Below are 19,524 nucleotides of genomic sequence, written 5' to 3'. Positions count from 1 at the left end.
ATATAAAAAAAAAAAAGATAAGTAGTTAATTAAAGAATGGACTGGAGTGACCACAAATGGCTTAATTAAGCCAATACGTTTTGTCCTTTGTGACAACTTGGACTTAAATTTTCTCCAGGAAAAAACACAAATTGAGATAATGCTGCCATTTTGACACCATGTTTCCAAAAAACACCAAAGTTATTCATACATTTATCAGTCTGGGCTTAAAATCAAATAGGTGAGATGGCTCAGTGGGTAAGGCGCTTGCCCTCCAGCCTTGACTGCCTGAGTTTGATTCCCCAGGCCTCACACGGGAAGAAGAACAGTTCCCAAGCAGTTCCCAAGACCTACTCTCACACTCTGGCATACATGCTGTGCACACATAGGGTTGCACGCACGTGTGCACACACACAAAATAAATGTAGCAAATACTTTTAAAAACAAATGCATGTGGAGATGGAGAACGGTGATAGAACTGCACACTTTATGTCTCTCTATGTTGTGTCTACTATTGCCCTAAAAAGTAAAAATATTAAAGCCAGTTCCACTATTACAGAAAACTATTCTTTGTTCAGTTGAAACGTCACCATAACTACAAGATTTTTTTCAAAGAAAATGAGCTACAAACAAAGACATGGCTGTGTGGGGATGCTTGCTTTGTCTTTGTGACTATGAGGATTGGCTTTTCAAACACACTGATGTGTTCAGATGAGCCATTTTGTTGTTTATGACTTGGCTTGGTCTCATCTGTCCGGTGCTGAAAGGCAGCTCCTGACAATAGAAAGCCCTCAGTGCCCCTGGGGGTGTGTCCCAGCGTCCCCCAAGGGTCAGAAGATCCATCAACGCTGAAGTTTCTCTCTCTCTCTCACACACACACACACACACACACACACACACACACACACACACACAGAGGCATATGACCTGCACACATTCTCCTGTATACTTTCTTATTGAATGTGAATATGTTCACATCCACCATGCAGAAGTCTGTTCTGTCTTTCTACCATGTAGATTTGGGGAATCGAACTCAGGTCTTCAGGCTTGTCAGCAAGCATCTTCACCCACTGAGCCATCTAACCAGCTCTTTCCCTTATCATAGCATCTCTAGATTGCTCATGCTGCCTACTACACTGGGAATGGTTGCTTTCTGTGCAGCTCAGGGAATGATGACAAGAAAAGACATCTAGTTTGTTCAATACAGATGGGATCTTTTAATTCTGATCCATAGCTGGTTGGATCTGTGGTCATGAAAAGCACCGTGCAGAGGCCCAGCTGTATGTTTGCTCCTTTTGCTCTTGGAGAATTTGTTATAAACCATTAATGTCTTCATGACGAAGAGAAGATGATGGCTTTTTCACCTTTTTTAGTAGAAAGCTAAAGTTGTAAATACCTAGACTTTCGTCATTGTTTTTTACATTATTGTCCCCACGAACGGCAACCCAGACACACCACTGGGGAAGCAGGCTATGCAGTCATCCCTTACTTAGAGAAATCTGCTGTCACATTTAATATATACCACTCTAAAGTCTTGCAGCTTTTAATTGTCAATGTGACATTATAGTACAGCTATTTATTTTTAATAGATATTTATATATAATTTTAACACATCCATTTGCATCCTTGATACATTTACACGAAGACAAAGGAATTCGTGTTACTCTTCCCTGGGTTCCCTCCCTGAATTCAATTTCTTCATGAGCTTAGCAAAGGAAAGTTTCTCACGGGTTTCTCATGGCGGGTGTTATTTTAAATGAGAGAACTCCTTGGGTAGGATGGTGCGTCCTACCAAGAATAATACCCCAATTATCAGAACAGCCAGAGTTTTCCACAAAGTGGTGGGTCCATTCAGAATCTTGATTGCGACTATGATTTCACAGTTGTATATATACATTATATACATATATGTACATAACATAAACTATATATATGTGTGTATATATATGTATGTATATGTGTGTGTGTGTGTGTATATATATATATATATATATATATATATATATATATGCGATTCACAGCCAGGTGTAGTGGCACGCACCTTGAATCCCAGCAATTGGAAGGCAGAGACAGGTATATCTCTGAAATGGAGGCCAGCCTCGTCTACATAATGCATTCCAGGACAGTCAAAGCTGTGTACAAAGACCCTGTCTTGAGAAAACAAACAAACAAACAAACAACAGTTCATACATTGATGGTATATATGTGTGCATATGTGAATGTATCAAATAGTTCTCCCTGTCCCCAGGTTTCTGAGCTCATCTGAGAATGTGGGTCAGGGCAGATGGCCAGGACAGGCTCTGGTTGTAAGCAACCGAAACACTCTGAGGTCTCTGGTGTCTCTAAACCATAAGTTTACCTCAGTTCTAGAGAATTGTTTGGTGTGGCACACTGTTTAATTTATTTTTAACACTATTTCATATGTGTTCGCATTTCCCACATAAATGTCTGTGCACTGCTGGTATGCCTAATGCCCTCAGAGGCTGAAGAAGGAGGCCTCAGATGCCTGGAAGCTTGTGTTAGAGATGGTTGTGAGCCATCATGTTGGTGTTAGAAATCGGATCTGGGTCCTCTGCTAGAGCAGTGTGTTTAACCACTGAGCCATCAATCCAACCCCTAAAAAGCTGTTTTAATTTATTTCCAGGCTGAAGCAACAGAATTGGTTTCCCTTAGCAACCAAATGCATTGTGTTCCTTTTTATTATTTTGAAATCGCTCAAAGCTATTTTTGGATATCACATATTTATTCTGCAGATCATGTCATTTTGTTGATGGGCAAAGGACTGGACATTTAAGGTTTAAGGAAAATATAACAGTCCCTGTCCAGTCTCTCTGATAACATGGTCTTCCAAAATCAAAGAGCATAAGTAAATGAATTGTGAGTATTCAGCACCATGACGAGTTTTCATTACTGGTCAGATAGAGAAGAAAGAACATTTTTGTAACATTAACACCATGTGACCATGAACTTGAGGTGGCAATTAAAAGCTTTAGGTGCCAGCTGTAAACCAAGCATGGTTTTGTTTCTGTGGTGGGCAATGTATAATATAAATATACAATATACAATATTAGCTTACTCTTAATTTTTTAAGACAGTAGTTCTGCCTGTCCTGGAATTGACTATAGAGACCAGGCTGGCCTCGAACTCACAGTAACCTGCCTACATTTGCTTCTGGAGTGCTGGGATTAAAGGTGTGTACCACCGTACTGGCTAGCTTATTTTTAATAACTTTCATATTTGCAAAAAAACAGAAGAAAAACAAAAAACAAAAACCCATTGGCATTTGAAGTAATTAATAACCTAAGATCTTAAGTCATGTAACTCACAAGTAAATGGTAAAAGCAGAATGTGAACCCAGCGTGACTGGTCCCGAAGCTCCACTCTCCTCTAGCCTACAGTCACACAGCTCTGGAGAAATATTTCTGGCCTCTTTGCCCATTAAAAAACAAAACAAAAACCTGTGCTGCCCCTTTCTTCTCGTTTGTAGGAAATAGCGTCACGGATGAAGCTCCAGTTTGGCAGTTACGTTTCAAAAACTGAGAGTAAAGCTTAAACATCCTTCCATCCTTATGAATAATTATCTGGCTGAACTCAGCAGCCTGTAATTAGAGACACAGTGACCTTGTCTCAAATAAAGGGGAGAGCAGTGAGCCTTTGACCTCCACGTTCATATGCACACATGCACACACACACACATGTGTACATACACACACTGGCATGCATACATATACCACACACAACACAGGGAAGTTTATTTTTAAAGGGAACAGTGTTCACTTCTTTTACCTGAAGGTACACTGCTGTGTATGCACATATGTTGTGTGTATGTGTGTGTGCGTCTGTCTGTTTCGTTTCCAAGGAAACCTAAGACTATCCATTTGATACCGTGTGGGACCTGAGCATAGTACGCAAGGAAATGTCTTATAATTATTGGAAGCCAAGGTGAGCAACACAAGAAGCTCAGAATGCACCAAAGGCAAAGCAAACTAACCCAGCACTGGAAATGCAGTTTCCGGCTGACTCCTTGGAGTTCCCAGCCAATGAATGAAGGAAAACGATGAGCGAGTAACTTGGGTGTTTCATCTTAGCTCTGACTGTTAAAGGAAATCTGCCCTAGTAGGCTGCATAGCTTTGATGGTGTGAGCTAGAAAGCAATAAACAGGAGCTTGAGCAATAAGGAATAGGCCAGATCCTGAGCCCACAGAAAGCCTCCTTCCAAGCAAGCATTGAGATTGTTTCTGCTTGCTCATGACTGAGAGGAAAGAGGTCAGAGTTCACACTGGCTCTCTTTGCTTTTAACTCTTAAGTCTACATGGCTGACATTTATAAATTATTACATGTCCCATAAATCCTCAAGTCATCCCAGGAGACCTACAGATGAATACATTTCCCGTCATAAATTACAAAATGTGCACTGAGGAGATGTTTGGCTGTGTTGGCAGGTCATCACACATGATTAGCAATATTCAGCCATGCTTGCTTAGGGGAAACAACAACCATTTATAAGATGAACATGGTTGCACACACCTGGCATCTCAGCACCGAAGAGGCTAGCTTGGTCTGTATAGTGAGTCTAGGCCAGTGTGGGTTTCAAAGTGAGTAACTGTTTCAAAACCCCAAAGGGAGAGGCTAGTAAGATGGTTTCATTGGTAAAGGTGTTTGCTGCACAAGCCTGTTATCATGAGTTTGATCCCTTAAATGCACATAAAGATGGAAGAAGAGAACCTGGCTCTCCACAAATATACATGCTTCGGATACATGCTGTGGCATATGTATACATATATACACATGATCTGTGTGCACACAAATGCACACACAATCATAATAATAATAAATTTTATTTTTTAACTGCAAAGAAAGAAACACCCTGGTAGCTGTTTATGAGCAGTCTGCCTTGGAACCACACTAAGATGAAAACTGACAGATTTTACTCTAATCAGTGGATCTCAACCTGTGGGTCATGACCCCTATGGGGGGGGGGCTTTCACAGGGTTGCCTAAGACCATCTGCATATCAGATATTTGCATTATGATCCATAACAGTAGCAAAATTACAGTTATGAAGAAGCAACAAAAATAATTTTATGGTTAGGGGGTCACCACAACATGAGGAACTGTATTAAAGGGTTGCAGTATCTGGAAGGTTGAGAACCCCTGCTCTAGATCATAGGGTATTTTAAAAATTATTTCACATGAGGTCTGGAGCAATGGTTCAATAGCTAAGAACCTGGCTGCTCTTCCAGAGGCCATGGTTCAATTCCCAGAATGCACCTGGCAGCTCACAACTCATTATCTCCAGTTCCAGGGCATCCAACACCCTCATCTGGGCTCTGAGGGCACTTCACGCATGTGATACACACACATACATTCCAGCAAAAACACGCATACACATATAACAATAAATAAATCGTTTAAAATTATTTCAAATGTTCCTGGCTACAGGTATTTATCCAATTTCCAAAATTCATGGCCAAGAATTACTTTATTTGGTCCACATGAAGCTTGAGATCTTATTAAAACATTATAATGTGATTTCACTAGAGAAGATTGATAATTTTCCAAGGAAGGAAGAGTGGAGAGAAGACGAATGTCTGCTACACCCTGTGATTAGCAGGGGGATTCCTGTATGGAGTGGTCCCTCACTGTGTCAATGTGCCTTTACACAAGGGCCATTGGCTATTGCGAAGAGAGCTTTAAAATCCCCGTGAGCAGAGGGTATTTTTTTCCTAGAGATAAAATTGACCCAAGACTAATAGAAATAGACTTTGCAATCAAAACGGTCTTTGCTAATGTTCTTTGTCTCTGCCCCCTTCGTGGATATTTGAACTGCAGTGAAGGGAGCAACCTGACCCCAGCACATCACTACCCAGACTTCAGGTTTAAGACCTACGCACCGCTGGCCTTCCGGTACTTCCGAGAACTCTTTGGTATCAAGCCTGATGATTACTTGGTAAGAGCCCATCATTTTCCTTTCTGTGGAATGCATGATGTTATCTTGAAGAGCAGCAGTGACAAGTGCCTGTCTCTTAGAAACCTCGGGAACATAGCGGACGTTCCAAGTTTTATAATGTTTACATATTTGGCTTCAAAAATACAACTTGATGCCACAGCTCATAACAGATAGTTATAAAATCTGCTGTGATGGTTAATTTTTAAATAACTGTGATATTACCACTTCAGGTAATTATCCCAATAGATACCTTATAATTAATTTAAAAGACTTGTGAGTTTTACTGATTAGATTCTGTTCAAATGTGTCCTCTATTTTATTTGTCTTAACTTAGACCTGCCTTGGCCCACAATTTTACCTTGACCTGTAATTTCAGATCAAAAGAATTTCATTTAAAAGAAGCTGGATAGTTTATCCTCCATGTCTCTTCCTACAGCGCCCCCCCCTCTCTGTTTTGGTTTTGTTTTGTTTTGTTTTGTTTTGTTTTGTTTTGTTTTGTTTTCAAGACAGGGTTTCTTTGTACAGCCCTGGCTGTCCTCAAACTCAATCTATAGACCAGGCTGGTCTTGAACTCTGAGCTTGAGCTGCTTCTGCCTTCAGAGTGCTGGGACTAAAGTGCCACCCATCCAGCCCTGAAGTCTCTTTTTAAACATGTACCCTCTACCTCAGCTGTCCCTTCTCTCTGTCCTCTCAGACACAACAGAGGGCACAGACACATCTGCCTGTGTGCGTGCCATGTGCCCTGTAACCCTCGGGTTTATCTCATTCCTATTCAGAAGGCCACAGCAGTTTTTGTTGACAGGGGTGGTTTCCCTCATTATTTAATCACTTTAGTACCTTGTGGCTTTTTAAAAGTTGTTTTTGTAGGAGCCATAGAAAGGATGCCATACTCACTTTTCCCCATTCTGGGTGGCCTCAGTAAGGCTCTGGTGAGATCCTGGTGCGCTGCTTTTCAGGGCTTTTACAAGTCCTGGTGGCTCCTTTTTGCCTCACTGTCTGTCCCTCTGAAATATTGGCACCTGTCCCTGTCACTACTAACTCAAGCACATGGTACAGCAGCATTTGTCATGGATATAGAATGCTTTGAATGTATCATACAATATAGATAAGGTATAAAGAATGAAATTCAAAGCTGGTGTCTGTTCCATGCTAACAAGAGCCCATCTCTTTAGTTGGCACTTAAGAAAATAATGACTTCTGTTTCAAGTATTTGTGTGTGTGTATGTGTGTGTGTGTGTGTGTGTGTGTGTGTGTAGGTTGCACACGTGTATATCTGTGTGAGGCCATGCACATGTCACATTATATGTGCAGCGGTCAGAGAACAACTTTGAATGGAGAGGAAAGGTCTTTCATTGTTTGCCACTAGTCACTCTGAACTAGTTGGCCTGTGAGCTGCTGGGAGAGTCTCCTGCCTCTGCCTCACATCTTGAAGGAGTGCTGGGATTTCAGAGAGACCCCACTGCATCCAGCTTTTACATGGGTTCCGGGAAGCCAGACTCAGATAAACAGGTTTGTGGCAAGGACCCAGAAAATCGTGACTTCTTTCCAGTGTCATAAGATGCACAAGTAGGTCTCTACAGTACAGTGATGGTGATGTAGTGAGCTTCTGAGCATCCTGGCCACTGATGATGGTGATGTAGCGAGCTTCTGAGCATCCTGGCCCCTGATGATGGTGATGTAGCGAGCTTCTGAGCATCCTGGCCACTGATGATGGTGATGGAGTGAACTTCTGAGCATCCTGGCCACTGATGATGGTGATGTAGCAAGTTTCTGAGCATCCTGGCCACTGATGGTGATGTAGTGAGCTTCTGAGCATCCTGGCCACTGTGGCTCTTTTTACCACCCTGTCCCTCTGAAATACTGGTGCCTGTCCCCATCACTCCCTACACAAGCACATGGGCCTGTTCTGGAGGTGGAGGGAAGATGGTTGGGTTTCATCGAGGGTTGCTATCCCTCAGGAGAACGCAGTGGGGCTTCGTGATGCAAAGGGCTAGATCACCCTCCTCCCTTGTGGCACACACTTAAAAGCTAATGGCTTTTCCTTTTGGATATCGTTAAACTTCTGATCAGCCAAAGAGATATCACAACCGTTCCCAGCACTGCTAATACAAGTATCTGTCACAGCACTGGGTATGATGTGACAAGATGACTGCATCTCTTGGTCCTGCTGTGTCCATTGCTTCACAGCCCAGCAAGCTTGCTCTGGTCATTTCTGGTCACACACAGTCGCTTTCTTGAGGAAAGTTCTTTTCAGAAAAACTTCTCATACCATTCCCTCATATTTCCTTAGTGATTCTTTAGGCCCAAAAGACACATTCTTCACAGAGTAGAACTTACAAAGGAGCTTTGCAGACTAAACCAACGAAAAGATCTTCATCTGCCTACTGGGTCTCCAGATGTTCTGACGACCCTCTCCACTACTCTCACGCCTCTCACCCACCAAGTCACAGACATCGGGCTTGCTCTCCAGGTAGCCACTCAGCACCCATCCCATGGTGATTGCCCATTGCGAAGAACACAGCCTTAAGAAGTCCCATCCATCTCATGAGATGCATCTTGGAGCAGCTAAGCTCAAATAAAGCACAGAAGACAAATGGGCATGTCTCAAAAAGGTCTCTGTAAAGAAACAGAGGATGTGACACAAATACCAAGTCCTGGCATCTGTCAAGTGAGGCCTGTTGAAACCCACACTGTGAGGATAGATGGCCGTAAGTAGGGGAAGAGAGAGAAGAGACCATTAGTGAGTGATTACCAGCTGCATAGATAGATTTGAAGTTGCATCCCTGTTAATTTCGTACTGGGATGTCTGGATTTCTGCCAGAATTCTTGTGTCTATGTTCTCAGTTTCATTAAAATCTGCCATGTGCTTGCTGATTACACGTTTCAGGTCTGAGCATGTATAATTTGGACAGGGAGGCAGTGGGGTGAAGGGCTTCCCAAGTGCACAGCACTGTAAACTCTTCCTTATTTGTTCCTAAACAAGCGGCTCCTACCCGAGAGGCCCCAGGCATGTTCATCTCTGCAGCCACGAGCTGTTTGCTCTTCCAGGTATTCACAAACCCAGTGGTCCTCATAGGAGTTACTCAAAGGAATTTTTAGGCTCATCTACAGCAGTAAGAAAGAAAGCAGCGTGGGTGTTGTGCGCCATCAGGGAAATAGTAGCGGAGTCCATCTGCACCACGTGGTGTAAGTCTACATTGTTAGTGTGCATTGGCAGAGCCCCGTCAGGATATGCTTTCTTTCTGGTGGGGATAGCAAGAAGGGCTTGCAGAAGATCGAAATGAGAAGATGCATACATTTAAGCAGCTTTCAAGAGCTCAGGGGCGCACATGGAGAGTTGATTCAATTCTTTTTTGTTTGTCCTTTAAAATCAGCCTTGAGAAGTTGCCAAGAACATGGTAATGAAGTTCTCGGATTCCAGAGTGGAAATCATATTCCTGTCTTAATATCATAATCTCAGTCACTTACACAGTGATAAGTGTGTCCTCCATGATGTTAATTCAAAAATGTTACCAAAACAGGCCAAATACTTTGATAGTCTTTTATAAATTATATACTGAATGAGGACTGGACACATAACTGATCAAGCCATCCCCAGAATAAGTCAGTGCTAAGAGAGAATTTTGAGACATTATTGGGAGAGATATTTAAGTCTGAATCTAGGATTTTTCCAGACATATTTTTCTCTTTTGATTTAAACGATATTTTTATTGTGGATTTCATACAACGTATTGGGAATATATACACTCCCTCCCCCAACTCCTCCCATAAGTACCACCCTCCCCTTCCTAGTCAACCAATTTGAGTCCTGGTCCGTTCCCCCCATTGAGTTTGGTTTGTACTGCCCAACTGCTCTTTGAAGTGGAGTCTGCCCTGTAGTGTGGTTGACCGACAGACCAGGAGTCACATCATTAAAGAAAACGGAATGTCCCTCTCCCAGTCTCATCACATGCCAATAGTTTCTTAGCTAGTGGTGGGGTTCCTGCCCTTCTCCCTGGTCTATGCTAGGATTTTGTTTGAGCTGAGCTTGTTCAGGTCTTGTACGTGCTTCTAGACAGATTCTTAAGTCGCCCCATGATTTGCCTCCGTGTCCTTTCTGTTCCGTTATTTTGTACTCTCATAATTTTTAACTCTACTCATGGGAAGATTCTGCGGGCAGTTGAGTTGCCGTGGATAAAGTCGGAAAGTAGAGAGTCTTGGGTCTGACTTCATTTTTTTTCTGAGAGCCTGGGATCTGCATTGGGGTTTTACATTCGTGATCAAACAATAGACTGAACCTCTTTCTTGCTTCTGTCGGGATGTCCTCATTGCATTAGCGATAACATCTCATGGGAGGGACTCTAAAGTGCACACAGTACTTGCTGGGTAGAGGTAGTTCTTCCTTGCCTGAGAAGTTACTCTGCCTGGGGTCTCAAGGGTATTCACTTTAAAAGTCTTTTAGCTACTTTCATGTGTGTGTGTGTGTGTGTGTGTGTGTGTGTGGAGAGAGGGAGAGAGAGAGAGAGAGAGAGAAGTCTCACTGTGTAGCCTAGTTTTCTATGTACTCCAGACTTGCCTTGAATGCACAGAGACCCGCCTGCCTCTGACTCCTAAGTGCTGTGATTAAAGGCCTGTGCCACCACACCCACTGATATTTTTATGATTATTTTAGAGGGGAGATTTACTGGGCCTCTAACTTAGTCACTCACTGTCACATAACATATGACTGGAAGAGCCACAGCTTGTAAGCACCAGACAATCCCCTCGTGCCCTCTCCACTGCCCCCACCCCATCCATGTGAACACTTTGCACATGTAACTAGGCGGGGCCCTCGGCTTCCTCTTGCCTAAAGAAATTTCTTGCCCACAATCCAATGGTTATTTTGTTTTCCAAACTTCTCCTTGACATGCAGGTGGAGACTTTACATTCTTTTGATGCAGCTGGGTGTAGCCAGCATGTGGAAGGCTGAGATAGGATGGTTGTGACTTCAAAGGCCAGCCTTGGCTATATAAAAAGACCTTCCTTATATCATAAAAAATAAAAGCCAGTGGAGAGGGGATAAAATATGGGAGTTACCAAAGGATTGGAAATAAACACTTGCTATTTTTTCTCTTCTTGCATGAATGTGTTTTTCTTGTCTGTGAGACTTTCAAAGCAAGATAATATGAAAGGTGACATCTACAAGTTGCCTCTAGTCATCTCTAGTCATTTCATTTAGTCTTTGTCTCTCTGTCTCTCTTTCTATGTCTGTCTGTGACTCTCTCTCCCTCCAAACCCTCCCACCCCTCATTATCTGCTTCCTTGTCTGTGATGGGAAACTAGATATTCACAGAAAGCTTTGAGGAGTTTTCAACCTTGTTTTTAGCTGCCTGTATCTTCAACGGCATGGTTCCTTGTGTTGTGACACGATATTAAACAGAACAGTGTGATTCTGACAAAGAGAAGCAGGCTCACAAACCAATGGAATAGGAGAATGAATAACCAGTGAAATAAGAGATCAGAAATAAAGCCCTCACATCTACTGCCAATAGATTTTCAACAACAATGTCAAGAACACACAATATGGAAAATGCTGTCTTTTCTATTGTGTTGGGAAAAGTGGTTATCTAGGGTCTGGAAAGATAGCTCAATGGTTAAGAGCTCTGGCTGCTCTTGCAGAAGGCCTGAAAGCAGGGCTCAGCACCCACTTGGCTTCTCACAGCCTCCTATAACACCAGTCATAGCAGATCCGTCGCCCTCCTCCTCCACAGAGACCACATGTATGTGGTGCACAACCATACACTGAGGCAAAACTCTCATACATATCAAATGAAAGTAAAATAAAATCTGAAAAAGGATCTGGTTCCCCTTATGCAGGAAGCCAGACCCTTATCTCAGGTTGGGAATGTAGCTAGTGTTAAGTTCTATTCAGTTTCCATCCTCCACACTGCAGAAATACAAAGTCAAGAGTTACTGTCACCTTTGAGAAGGTGAGAATAGATCTTCAGGGAGAATCTGATGAGCAAGAGAGCTGGAAAGTAGCATGGAGCCATTCGTGGTCATGAACATGCTGTCAGAAGCCATGGGAAGATGCAGGAAAGGTCAAGGTCAGATTGGAAAGACCTCTGGTTTCCAGAGGAGAGGACACTGAAGGGGATAAGAATGTCAGTTGAGACCAGCAGTGTGTCACAGAGGCCAGAGAGAAGCTGATCAAAGCATTGACCTAGGGAGATGGGCAGGGGAGATGGTGTGAAAGAGGCGGCAGAATCAAATATTAGGATCCAAATGAGGAAGTATGTAGTGTCAAGACTAGTCACCAAGGTTATGGCTTAGAGAACAAGACAAATAGTGTTTCAGCCTTGAAGATAAGGAAATGAAGAAAAGGCAGTAGATGGAGGTGAGAAGATTTAGAGACATGATTTTCTGCTGTGTGTATGGAGGGGGTATACTTCTGCCTGGCTGAAAAGGAGAAATAGAGACTGGATTACAGATTTTTTTTTCTCGCCACACTTGTATTCTGGCTGTGGTGAGAATTCATGGCTGGATCTGCCATGGTAAAAAAAAAAAAAAAAAAAAAAAAAAAAGAAAAGAAAAAAAAACCAACTTCTCATTACAACAACAACAAAAACCAGATAATTTGTTTGTTGCTTGCTTGTTTTTGTTGTTGTTGTTATTGTTGTTGTTGTTGTTGTTTTTGAAACATGATCTTTCAATTTAGTAGAACTCACTATGTAGACCAAGCTTGCCTTGAAGTCACAGAGTTCCACCTCTCTCTTCTGGGATTAAAGGCATGTGCCATCATGCCCAGCAAAGCCATATAATTTAATCATAGCCTTGGAATAAATTTGATTGTATGCTTGTCAACCTATAAAGTATTGAGTTATATATAACCAAGTAGAGATGTCAGTTATGATGTTAGACACATTTGGAACCCTAGAGCTCTAAGCTGCAGATGTCACATCATCCTCTGTTGAAGCAGTGACAGTGGGCAGTATCTCCTGGGAGAGCAGAGGAGAGAGAAGACAGAGGGGCTGCATTGAAGTGGTGCATACGCATGGACCCTTGACCTTCAGCTGGGCCTTCACAGGCTTGCTGTAAACATAGCACCTTCTGCTGCATTCCTGTTTAATGATCTCACAAGACAGATGTGGTAACCTCTGATTCTGTCATGTAACACTTGGCATGGAGGAAATATGCATCTTTCCTATCAGGGAATTATAAACATAAGTAAAAATCTCCTGGAGGGGTTATCAAGTTTACCTGGAGCCTCCTTGTAAAGCTCATAGAAAGCTTGGGCTTTCAGAAAGGCCAAGGAGACTGAAGATGTGGCTCAAAGGTTAAGAGCACTTGTTCTTGCAGAGGACTGGGTTCAGTTCCCAGTGTCCACTCATTAGGTAACCATCCAGTTCCCAGGGATCTAATACCCTCCTCTGACTTATGTGGCCATTTCATGCACACAGTACACAGATGTATACAAGCAAGAAAACCCATACACCTAAAATAAAAGTAAATATATCTTTTGAGGTTTTTCATTCAAAGAGGCCAAATGAGTATTACTTTGTCATCCTCCACAGAAACATGCATACTAAGAGTCCTTTACCCAGACTAAGATGATGGCTCGGTCAGTAGGTGCTTGCCTCAAAAGCATGCGGATCCGAGTTCAACTCCCAAAGCCCCCTTTAAAATGACAAGAATAGGAACATACTCTTGTAATTCCAGCACTGAGGGAGGAGAGACAGGGGATCACTGGGTTTTACTGGCCAGCTTATCTCACCTGATTATTTAATTCATTAATTAATAAGTGTCAGGCCAATGCAAGACTCTCTCAGAAGAACTGGGCAGGGTTCTTGAGTGTGGTACCCAAGCTTGTCCTTTGACTGACGTGCACATGCACACATACATGCACACATTTAAAACATTAAAACTTTAATGATGCATGGTGGCATAAGCCTATAATCCCAGCATAAGAAAGTGGAAGCAGGAGAATGACCAATTTGAGGTCATCTTGGCATACACTGAGAGACCCTATTTCAAAAAAAAGAGTATGCTTTTAATTTTGTGTGTGTTTGATACATCCATGTGTAACATGTTCTTGTGTGCACATATGTATGTGCAGCTGTGTGTGTGTGTGTGTGTGTGTGTGTGTGTGTGTGTGTGTGTGTGTGTGTAAGCAAGAGTCAATGTCAGATGGTTTTCTGTACTGTTCATTCACCATCTTATTTTGATACACGACCTCTCACTAAACCAGAGTTCACTGACTCAGCTTGGCTAGTTGGCTTTGAAGCTCCAGGGATCCATCTTCCTGTCTCAGCCACCCCAGCACATTTACAGGTGTAAGCCACCTCACCCAGTTTTACACATGGCTGCTGGGGCTCCAAATGCAGATCTTCACGCTTGCAAACACATTACCCAGTCACTTCCTCCCTGGCCCAAAAAGTTTACTTTAAATGTTTGCTTAGTAGAGTGGGCATTGTGGCTCATTGGAGAACATTTCCCAAGCCTGACAAGGTCTTGGGTTCAGTTCAGCACTGTGAATACATAAATAACTATATACATACATGCATGCATGGATGCATATGTGCATGCATGCATAAAATGCTTTTTGTGGGTTTTTTTTTTCAGTACTCCATCTGCAGTGAACCTCTGATAGAACTGTCCAATCCTGGAGCCAGTGGGTCCTTGTTTTTCTTGACCAGCGATGATGAATTTATCATCAAAACCGTTCAGCATAAGGAAGCCGAGTTCCTGCAGAAGCTGCTGCCGGGCTATTACATGGTAAGGGGCAGTACACGGCTATAGTTTCTGTCTTAGGTTGATGGTTTTCCTTTGAGGGGTGTTGTTCCTGTGTGTTTCCCTTTCTTGTATTTAGACTGTGTTGTAGCCTTCATTCAATAGATTGCAAGAAGCAATAACCAGAGGCCAGTAAGATAGCTCAGTAGGTGAAAGCCTTAACCACACAGATCTGATAAACTGAGCTCTGGCCACAGAACTCTCATGGTAGGTAGAAAGAGACGAACACAAAATCATCCTCTGATCGTGGCATGTGAATACCCACAAATCATATCTATATACATACACGCTAGTAATAATAGTAATTTTTTACTTCTAAAAAGTAATAACCAAACATGGTGGTGCACACCTGATATCCCAGCATTTGGGAGGCTAAGATGGGAAGACTGTAATTTCAAGGCCAGCTTGGAATACACGGAGAGACCCTGCGTCTGAAGAGAAAATGACGTAAATGGAGAACTGGGCAATGAAGCATCGTTGTTGTTGAATCACAACCTAGGTTTAAGTGTAGCTCAGTCATCGCCTTGCTGCTGCCTGGTCAGCAAGGCGGCTGCTGAACCTTTGCTCCCTCATCCCTTAAACGCTGGGAAACAGGGTCTGTGTGGTGTAGGTGTAGTGATAGAGACGGGAGGGTAATGCTCTTTGCCCCCAGCAGTGGTCATGCTATCCATGGTGACATTCATCAGCTGTCTCCGTTGGTTAAGCAAGGCTTTGGGTAAAGTTGTCCCTGTTAACTCCTTCATCCCCACAGGCAATCTTAGGCACTGTAGTTGTTGCCAGGGCATAGGTAAGGCAGCTGAGGCAATGATTAAACTGGAAAAGAAGGTGAGGAGTGATTCAGGGAGAGAAAGCTGCTGTGGTCAGTCTGCCAGAGGCTACATTCCAGCTCCCCCACCATACACCAGCACCTGATCTCTACTCGCTTTCTTACATACTACATGTTACATGCCAGAATCGTAAGCCAAATAAACCCTCTCCTCCCCAAGTTTCTCTGGTCATGATGTTTCATCACAGCAATAGTGACCCTAACTAGGACAGTCTGTCTTTATTTGTATAATAAAATGGCCATATACTAGGAGAAAATATTTATTCCACATAGAATTAAAAAACTGTAGGATGGATCAAGAACTGCAGCCTCATTGCAACACAGAAGAATGAGTCAATGATACTAGCATGGAATGATCATTGAGCTAGCTAAAATGCGCCAAGCATAATAACTCTCTACAATAACCAGTGGTACTCAGCTTTTTAAATAACTGTAATATCTATAAAGATATTGACATCTTGCAGCGCTTGTTCCCAGTGAGAGAGATAGGAATGCACTGTCTTGCAGGCATGCCTGCAGATGGGTCCCACCATTGAGGAAGACAGACTCAGCAGCAGAATTAAGTTTTAGATGATTCACCACTTATCCCTAGGAATGAATTCTCTCTTTAGCTACCTTCGAGAATAGTCACTAGCAGGTACCCATCGGTTCTCGCCTGTGTTTAGTTGAAGCTAATTTGGAGATTTATGGGCGTGTTTAATTCAACTTTTGCTGCCGTGAGTTTAGAATGGTTATGTTGCTAGTCCAAGAAGAGATTTAGAAGGAAATTGGAGACAACAGAGCCATGCGGGCCTCCATCCGTTCTAGCTGTGCATCAACAGCAGAGTGGGTAAAGAAAAGGCAGTGCACCTATACATGGAACTTCTCTTCAGATATAAAGAGGAATGAAACTGTGTCATTTATAGGAGAAGGATCATTGCAACTGGAGGTAATCACATTAAACAAATTGAGTCAGTCTCAAAAAACTATCACCTCTCTCATGTGTGACTCTTAGATGCATAAAAGTAATATTTGTAGGAACAGTGAGATGACTCATTAGGCACAGACACCTCCCACCAAGCCCAATGGCCTTGGGTCCACCCCTGGGACCCAGGCAGTAGAAAGAAAGAACTAGCCTCTAGGGATATTTGTTCTCTCCCCTGCGCTTTCATGCCATGGCATGTGTACACCTGCATGCTTGCACAACAATAAGTGAAAATGTGATATTTAAAAAAAAAAAAACATTTGGTTATCCAATACCAAACAGGCATCCCTGAAAACATGCACACACAAGCAGCATAATACAAACGGATCAAGTTGTATTTACATATTATATGTGTGTGTATGTATGTATGTATATATGTTACCTATATGTACATACACATATAGGAAATGACGATTAAAGGGGAAAAAAGGCTCTAAGTTTGAAAGAGTAAGAGAGGGCACATGGGGGGGTTTGAGCAAGGAAGGGGAAAGAGGAATAATGTGATAATATAATCTCAAAAAAGAAAAAATCAAGTATATAAGTATGTGTGACATGAAAGGATCGAATTTTTAGGGAAAAAAGGGAACTAATAATGAGACTTGAGGGAGGAAAGGGCAGGAAGTATAAGGAATGTAAATTAGAAATTGATTTTTTTTAACAGTGGACTCCCTTTGTTCAGTCATTTTTTTGTGCAAAATTACTTTTTGAAAATGGAACAGAGCAAATTTTTCCTTTTTTTTTTTTTCATTCTAGAATTTAAACCAGAATCCAAGGACTCTTCTGCCAAAATTCTATGGGCTGTATTGCATGCAGTCAGGAGGCATCAACATCCGCATTGTGGTGATGAACAATGTCCTGCCGCGTGCCATGAGGATGCATTTGACCTATGACCTGAAAGGCTCCACATACAAGCGAAGAGCATCCCGAAAAGAGAGGGAGAAACCCAACCCCACGTTTAAGGACCTGGACTTCCTGCAGGACATGCACGAGGGGCTGTATTTCGATACAGAAACATACAATGCCCTTATGAAGACACTACAGAGAGACTGCCGGGTAAGGGCATGTCTCTGATTTCCTTTGAAATAATCTCAATTGCAGGAGCTCTAGCTGCTGCCTGCCAATAGCATAGATATGAGGAAGTTCCACAGTAGATGTGTGCTGTCCGGTCTTTCCTGGCCCAGTGCTGACCCAGGCTCCCTGATCTCCGAGGAAATGGTGGCTGATAAGGGAATGACCTGGACTCTGTTAACACATCTTTGCTGGTTTTCATAATAGCCTCTGTCAGCTCCCTTTGATAAAATAACATGAGAACTTTTACATTCCTCCCTCCCTCGGGGAAAGGTAGTTGAGAAGGAAATGAAATTTAGATTTAATGTAGAAGCCAGCGAGAAAATTCGTTTTCAAATCGTGGATGAAATGGGATTTTGACTGAGGAGACTGAGTTGAGGGAAAATGCACTTGGTGGGATTAATACAGGGCTGTCTGGAGACCCACGGTGACCTATAAATGTTGCATATCTGCTCCAACTGTTCTGCGGTCTGTGAGGCACTGGGAGTGAGATTACCAGTGAGAGCACAGCGCTCTGTGAAATTGTGATTGTCAAGGTAAGGAAGGATTCCTCAGCTGGTAATGCGTGTACCTTATCATACCGGTTAATAAACATAAGTGGCCAAAACCCTTAGCATCTTCTCTGGTAAAAGTGGGGAAAAGATAAAGATATTGTCCTGATAGCTGCTGAAGACTGGTGATGATTTAATCCATATACTGTCCATAAATAGACTTAGACAGATTTATGCAGATGGACCTGGAAAGCCCATTCAGGCCATTCAGCTGACTTGAGCACTGTTGGACTGAGCAGAGGACCTGGTGGTGCAGGCTGGAGCATCTTCTCTGGTAAAAGTGGGGAAAAGATAAAGATATTGTCCTGATAGCTGCTGAAGACTGGTGATGATTTAATCCATATACTGTTCATAAATAGACAGATTTATGCAGATGGACCTGGAAAGCCCGTTCAGGCCATTCAGCTGACTTGAGCACTGTTGGACTGAGCAGAGGACCTGGTGGTGCAGGCTGGACCTTTTTGCCAAGGCTTTCTAGAAAACCAGTAGTACTAGGCAGGACCACCAAGAAATAAGGGATACGCTATTCAGGCTGTGGCTTTCTGGGTCTCCCCTGAGCCTGGGTAAAGGACAGGCGTTATTGTGAGGGAGAAAGGACCTACACCCACACGTACAGCCTGGCCACACTTGGATGTCAGATGAGGAAGACTGACTGAGCACTCGAATGTGTAGAGTCGAGAGTCCCCACTAAGGACCCTGATTCTACTTTCTCTGGGCTTTTCCTTTCCTCCTGCTGTAGAATTATAGTAGATCATGGAACTAATGCCTCAGATTCGCTTTCTTCATTAACACGATTGTTCTATCATGGGCTATGTAGCAATGCCAGATTGAGAGCACACAGTGTGCCAGGTAGCAATGGAGAGCACACAGTGTACCAGGTAGCCTAAGACTCACTAGTCATCGCCTCCTTCTTCCTTTGAGCCCCTAGAATTCAGCACAGCCATGCTCCCATTTTAATTGCTGAGGAAATTCCTAAAAAAAAGGTAATCCAGGTTTGGGGAGTGCATGCTTTTAATACCACACATGGGGAAGTGGAAGCAAGAAGACCTCTGTGAGGCTGGTCTCTGGACCAGCCTAGACTACATAGAGAATTTTAGGCCAGTTAGTGCTACATAGTCAGACCCTGTCTTGAAAAACGAAGAGCTGGGTTTGCAAAACACATGAAACTCAAGAAGAAGGAAGACCAAAGGGTGGATACTTCGCTCCTTCTTAGAATGCGGAACAAAATACCCATGGAAGGAGTTACAGAGACAAAGTTTGGAGCTAAGACAAAAGGAAAGACCATCCAGAGACTGCCCCTCCCGGGGATTCATCCCATATACAACCACCAAATCTAGGCACTATTGCATATGCCAGAAAGACTTTGCTGACAGGACCCTGATGTAGCTCTCTTGTGAAGCTATGCCAGTGCCTGGCAAATACAGAAGTGGATGTTCATT

At 42.9% G+C, this 19,524-nt stretch overlaps 1 protein-coding gene across 2 annotated transcripts in view; it reads left to right on the top strand.

The window, feature by feature from the left end:
* The window catches only part of Pip5k1b (phosphatidylinositol-4-phosphate 5-kinase type 1 beta), a 240,508-nt gene that overhangs the window by 139,715 nt on the left and 81,269 nt on the right, over positions 1-19,524 (top strand). For both annotated transcript variants that reach the window (XM_029472656.1, XM_021151691.2), the window contains exons 5-7: positions 5,811-5,928; positions 14,509-14,661; positions 17,220-17,519. In XM_029472656.1, coding sequence (XP_029328516.1) covers positions 5,811-5,928; positions 14,509-14,661; positions 17,220-17,519 — 571 coding nt within the window. The remainder of the gene's footprint in view (positions 1-5,810; positions 5,929-14,508; positions 14,662-17,219; positions 17,520-19,524) is intronic.

The sequence above is a fragment of the Mus caroli genome, chromosome 19 (genome assembly GCF_900094665.2).
Source record: "Mus caroli chromosome 19, CAROLI_EIJ_v1.1, whole genome shotgun sequence".
Taxonomy (NCBI): domain Eukaryota; kingdom Metazoa; phylum Chordata; class Mammalia; order Rodentia; family Muridae; genus Mus; species Mus caroli.
The sequence above is the reverse complement of the archived record's forward strand: the minus strand, read 5'-3'. Positions and strand labels throughout refer to the sequence as shown.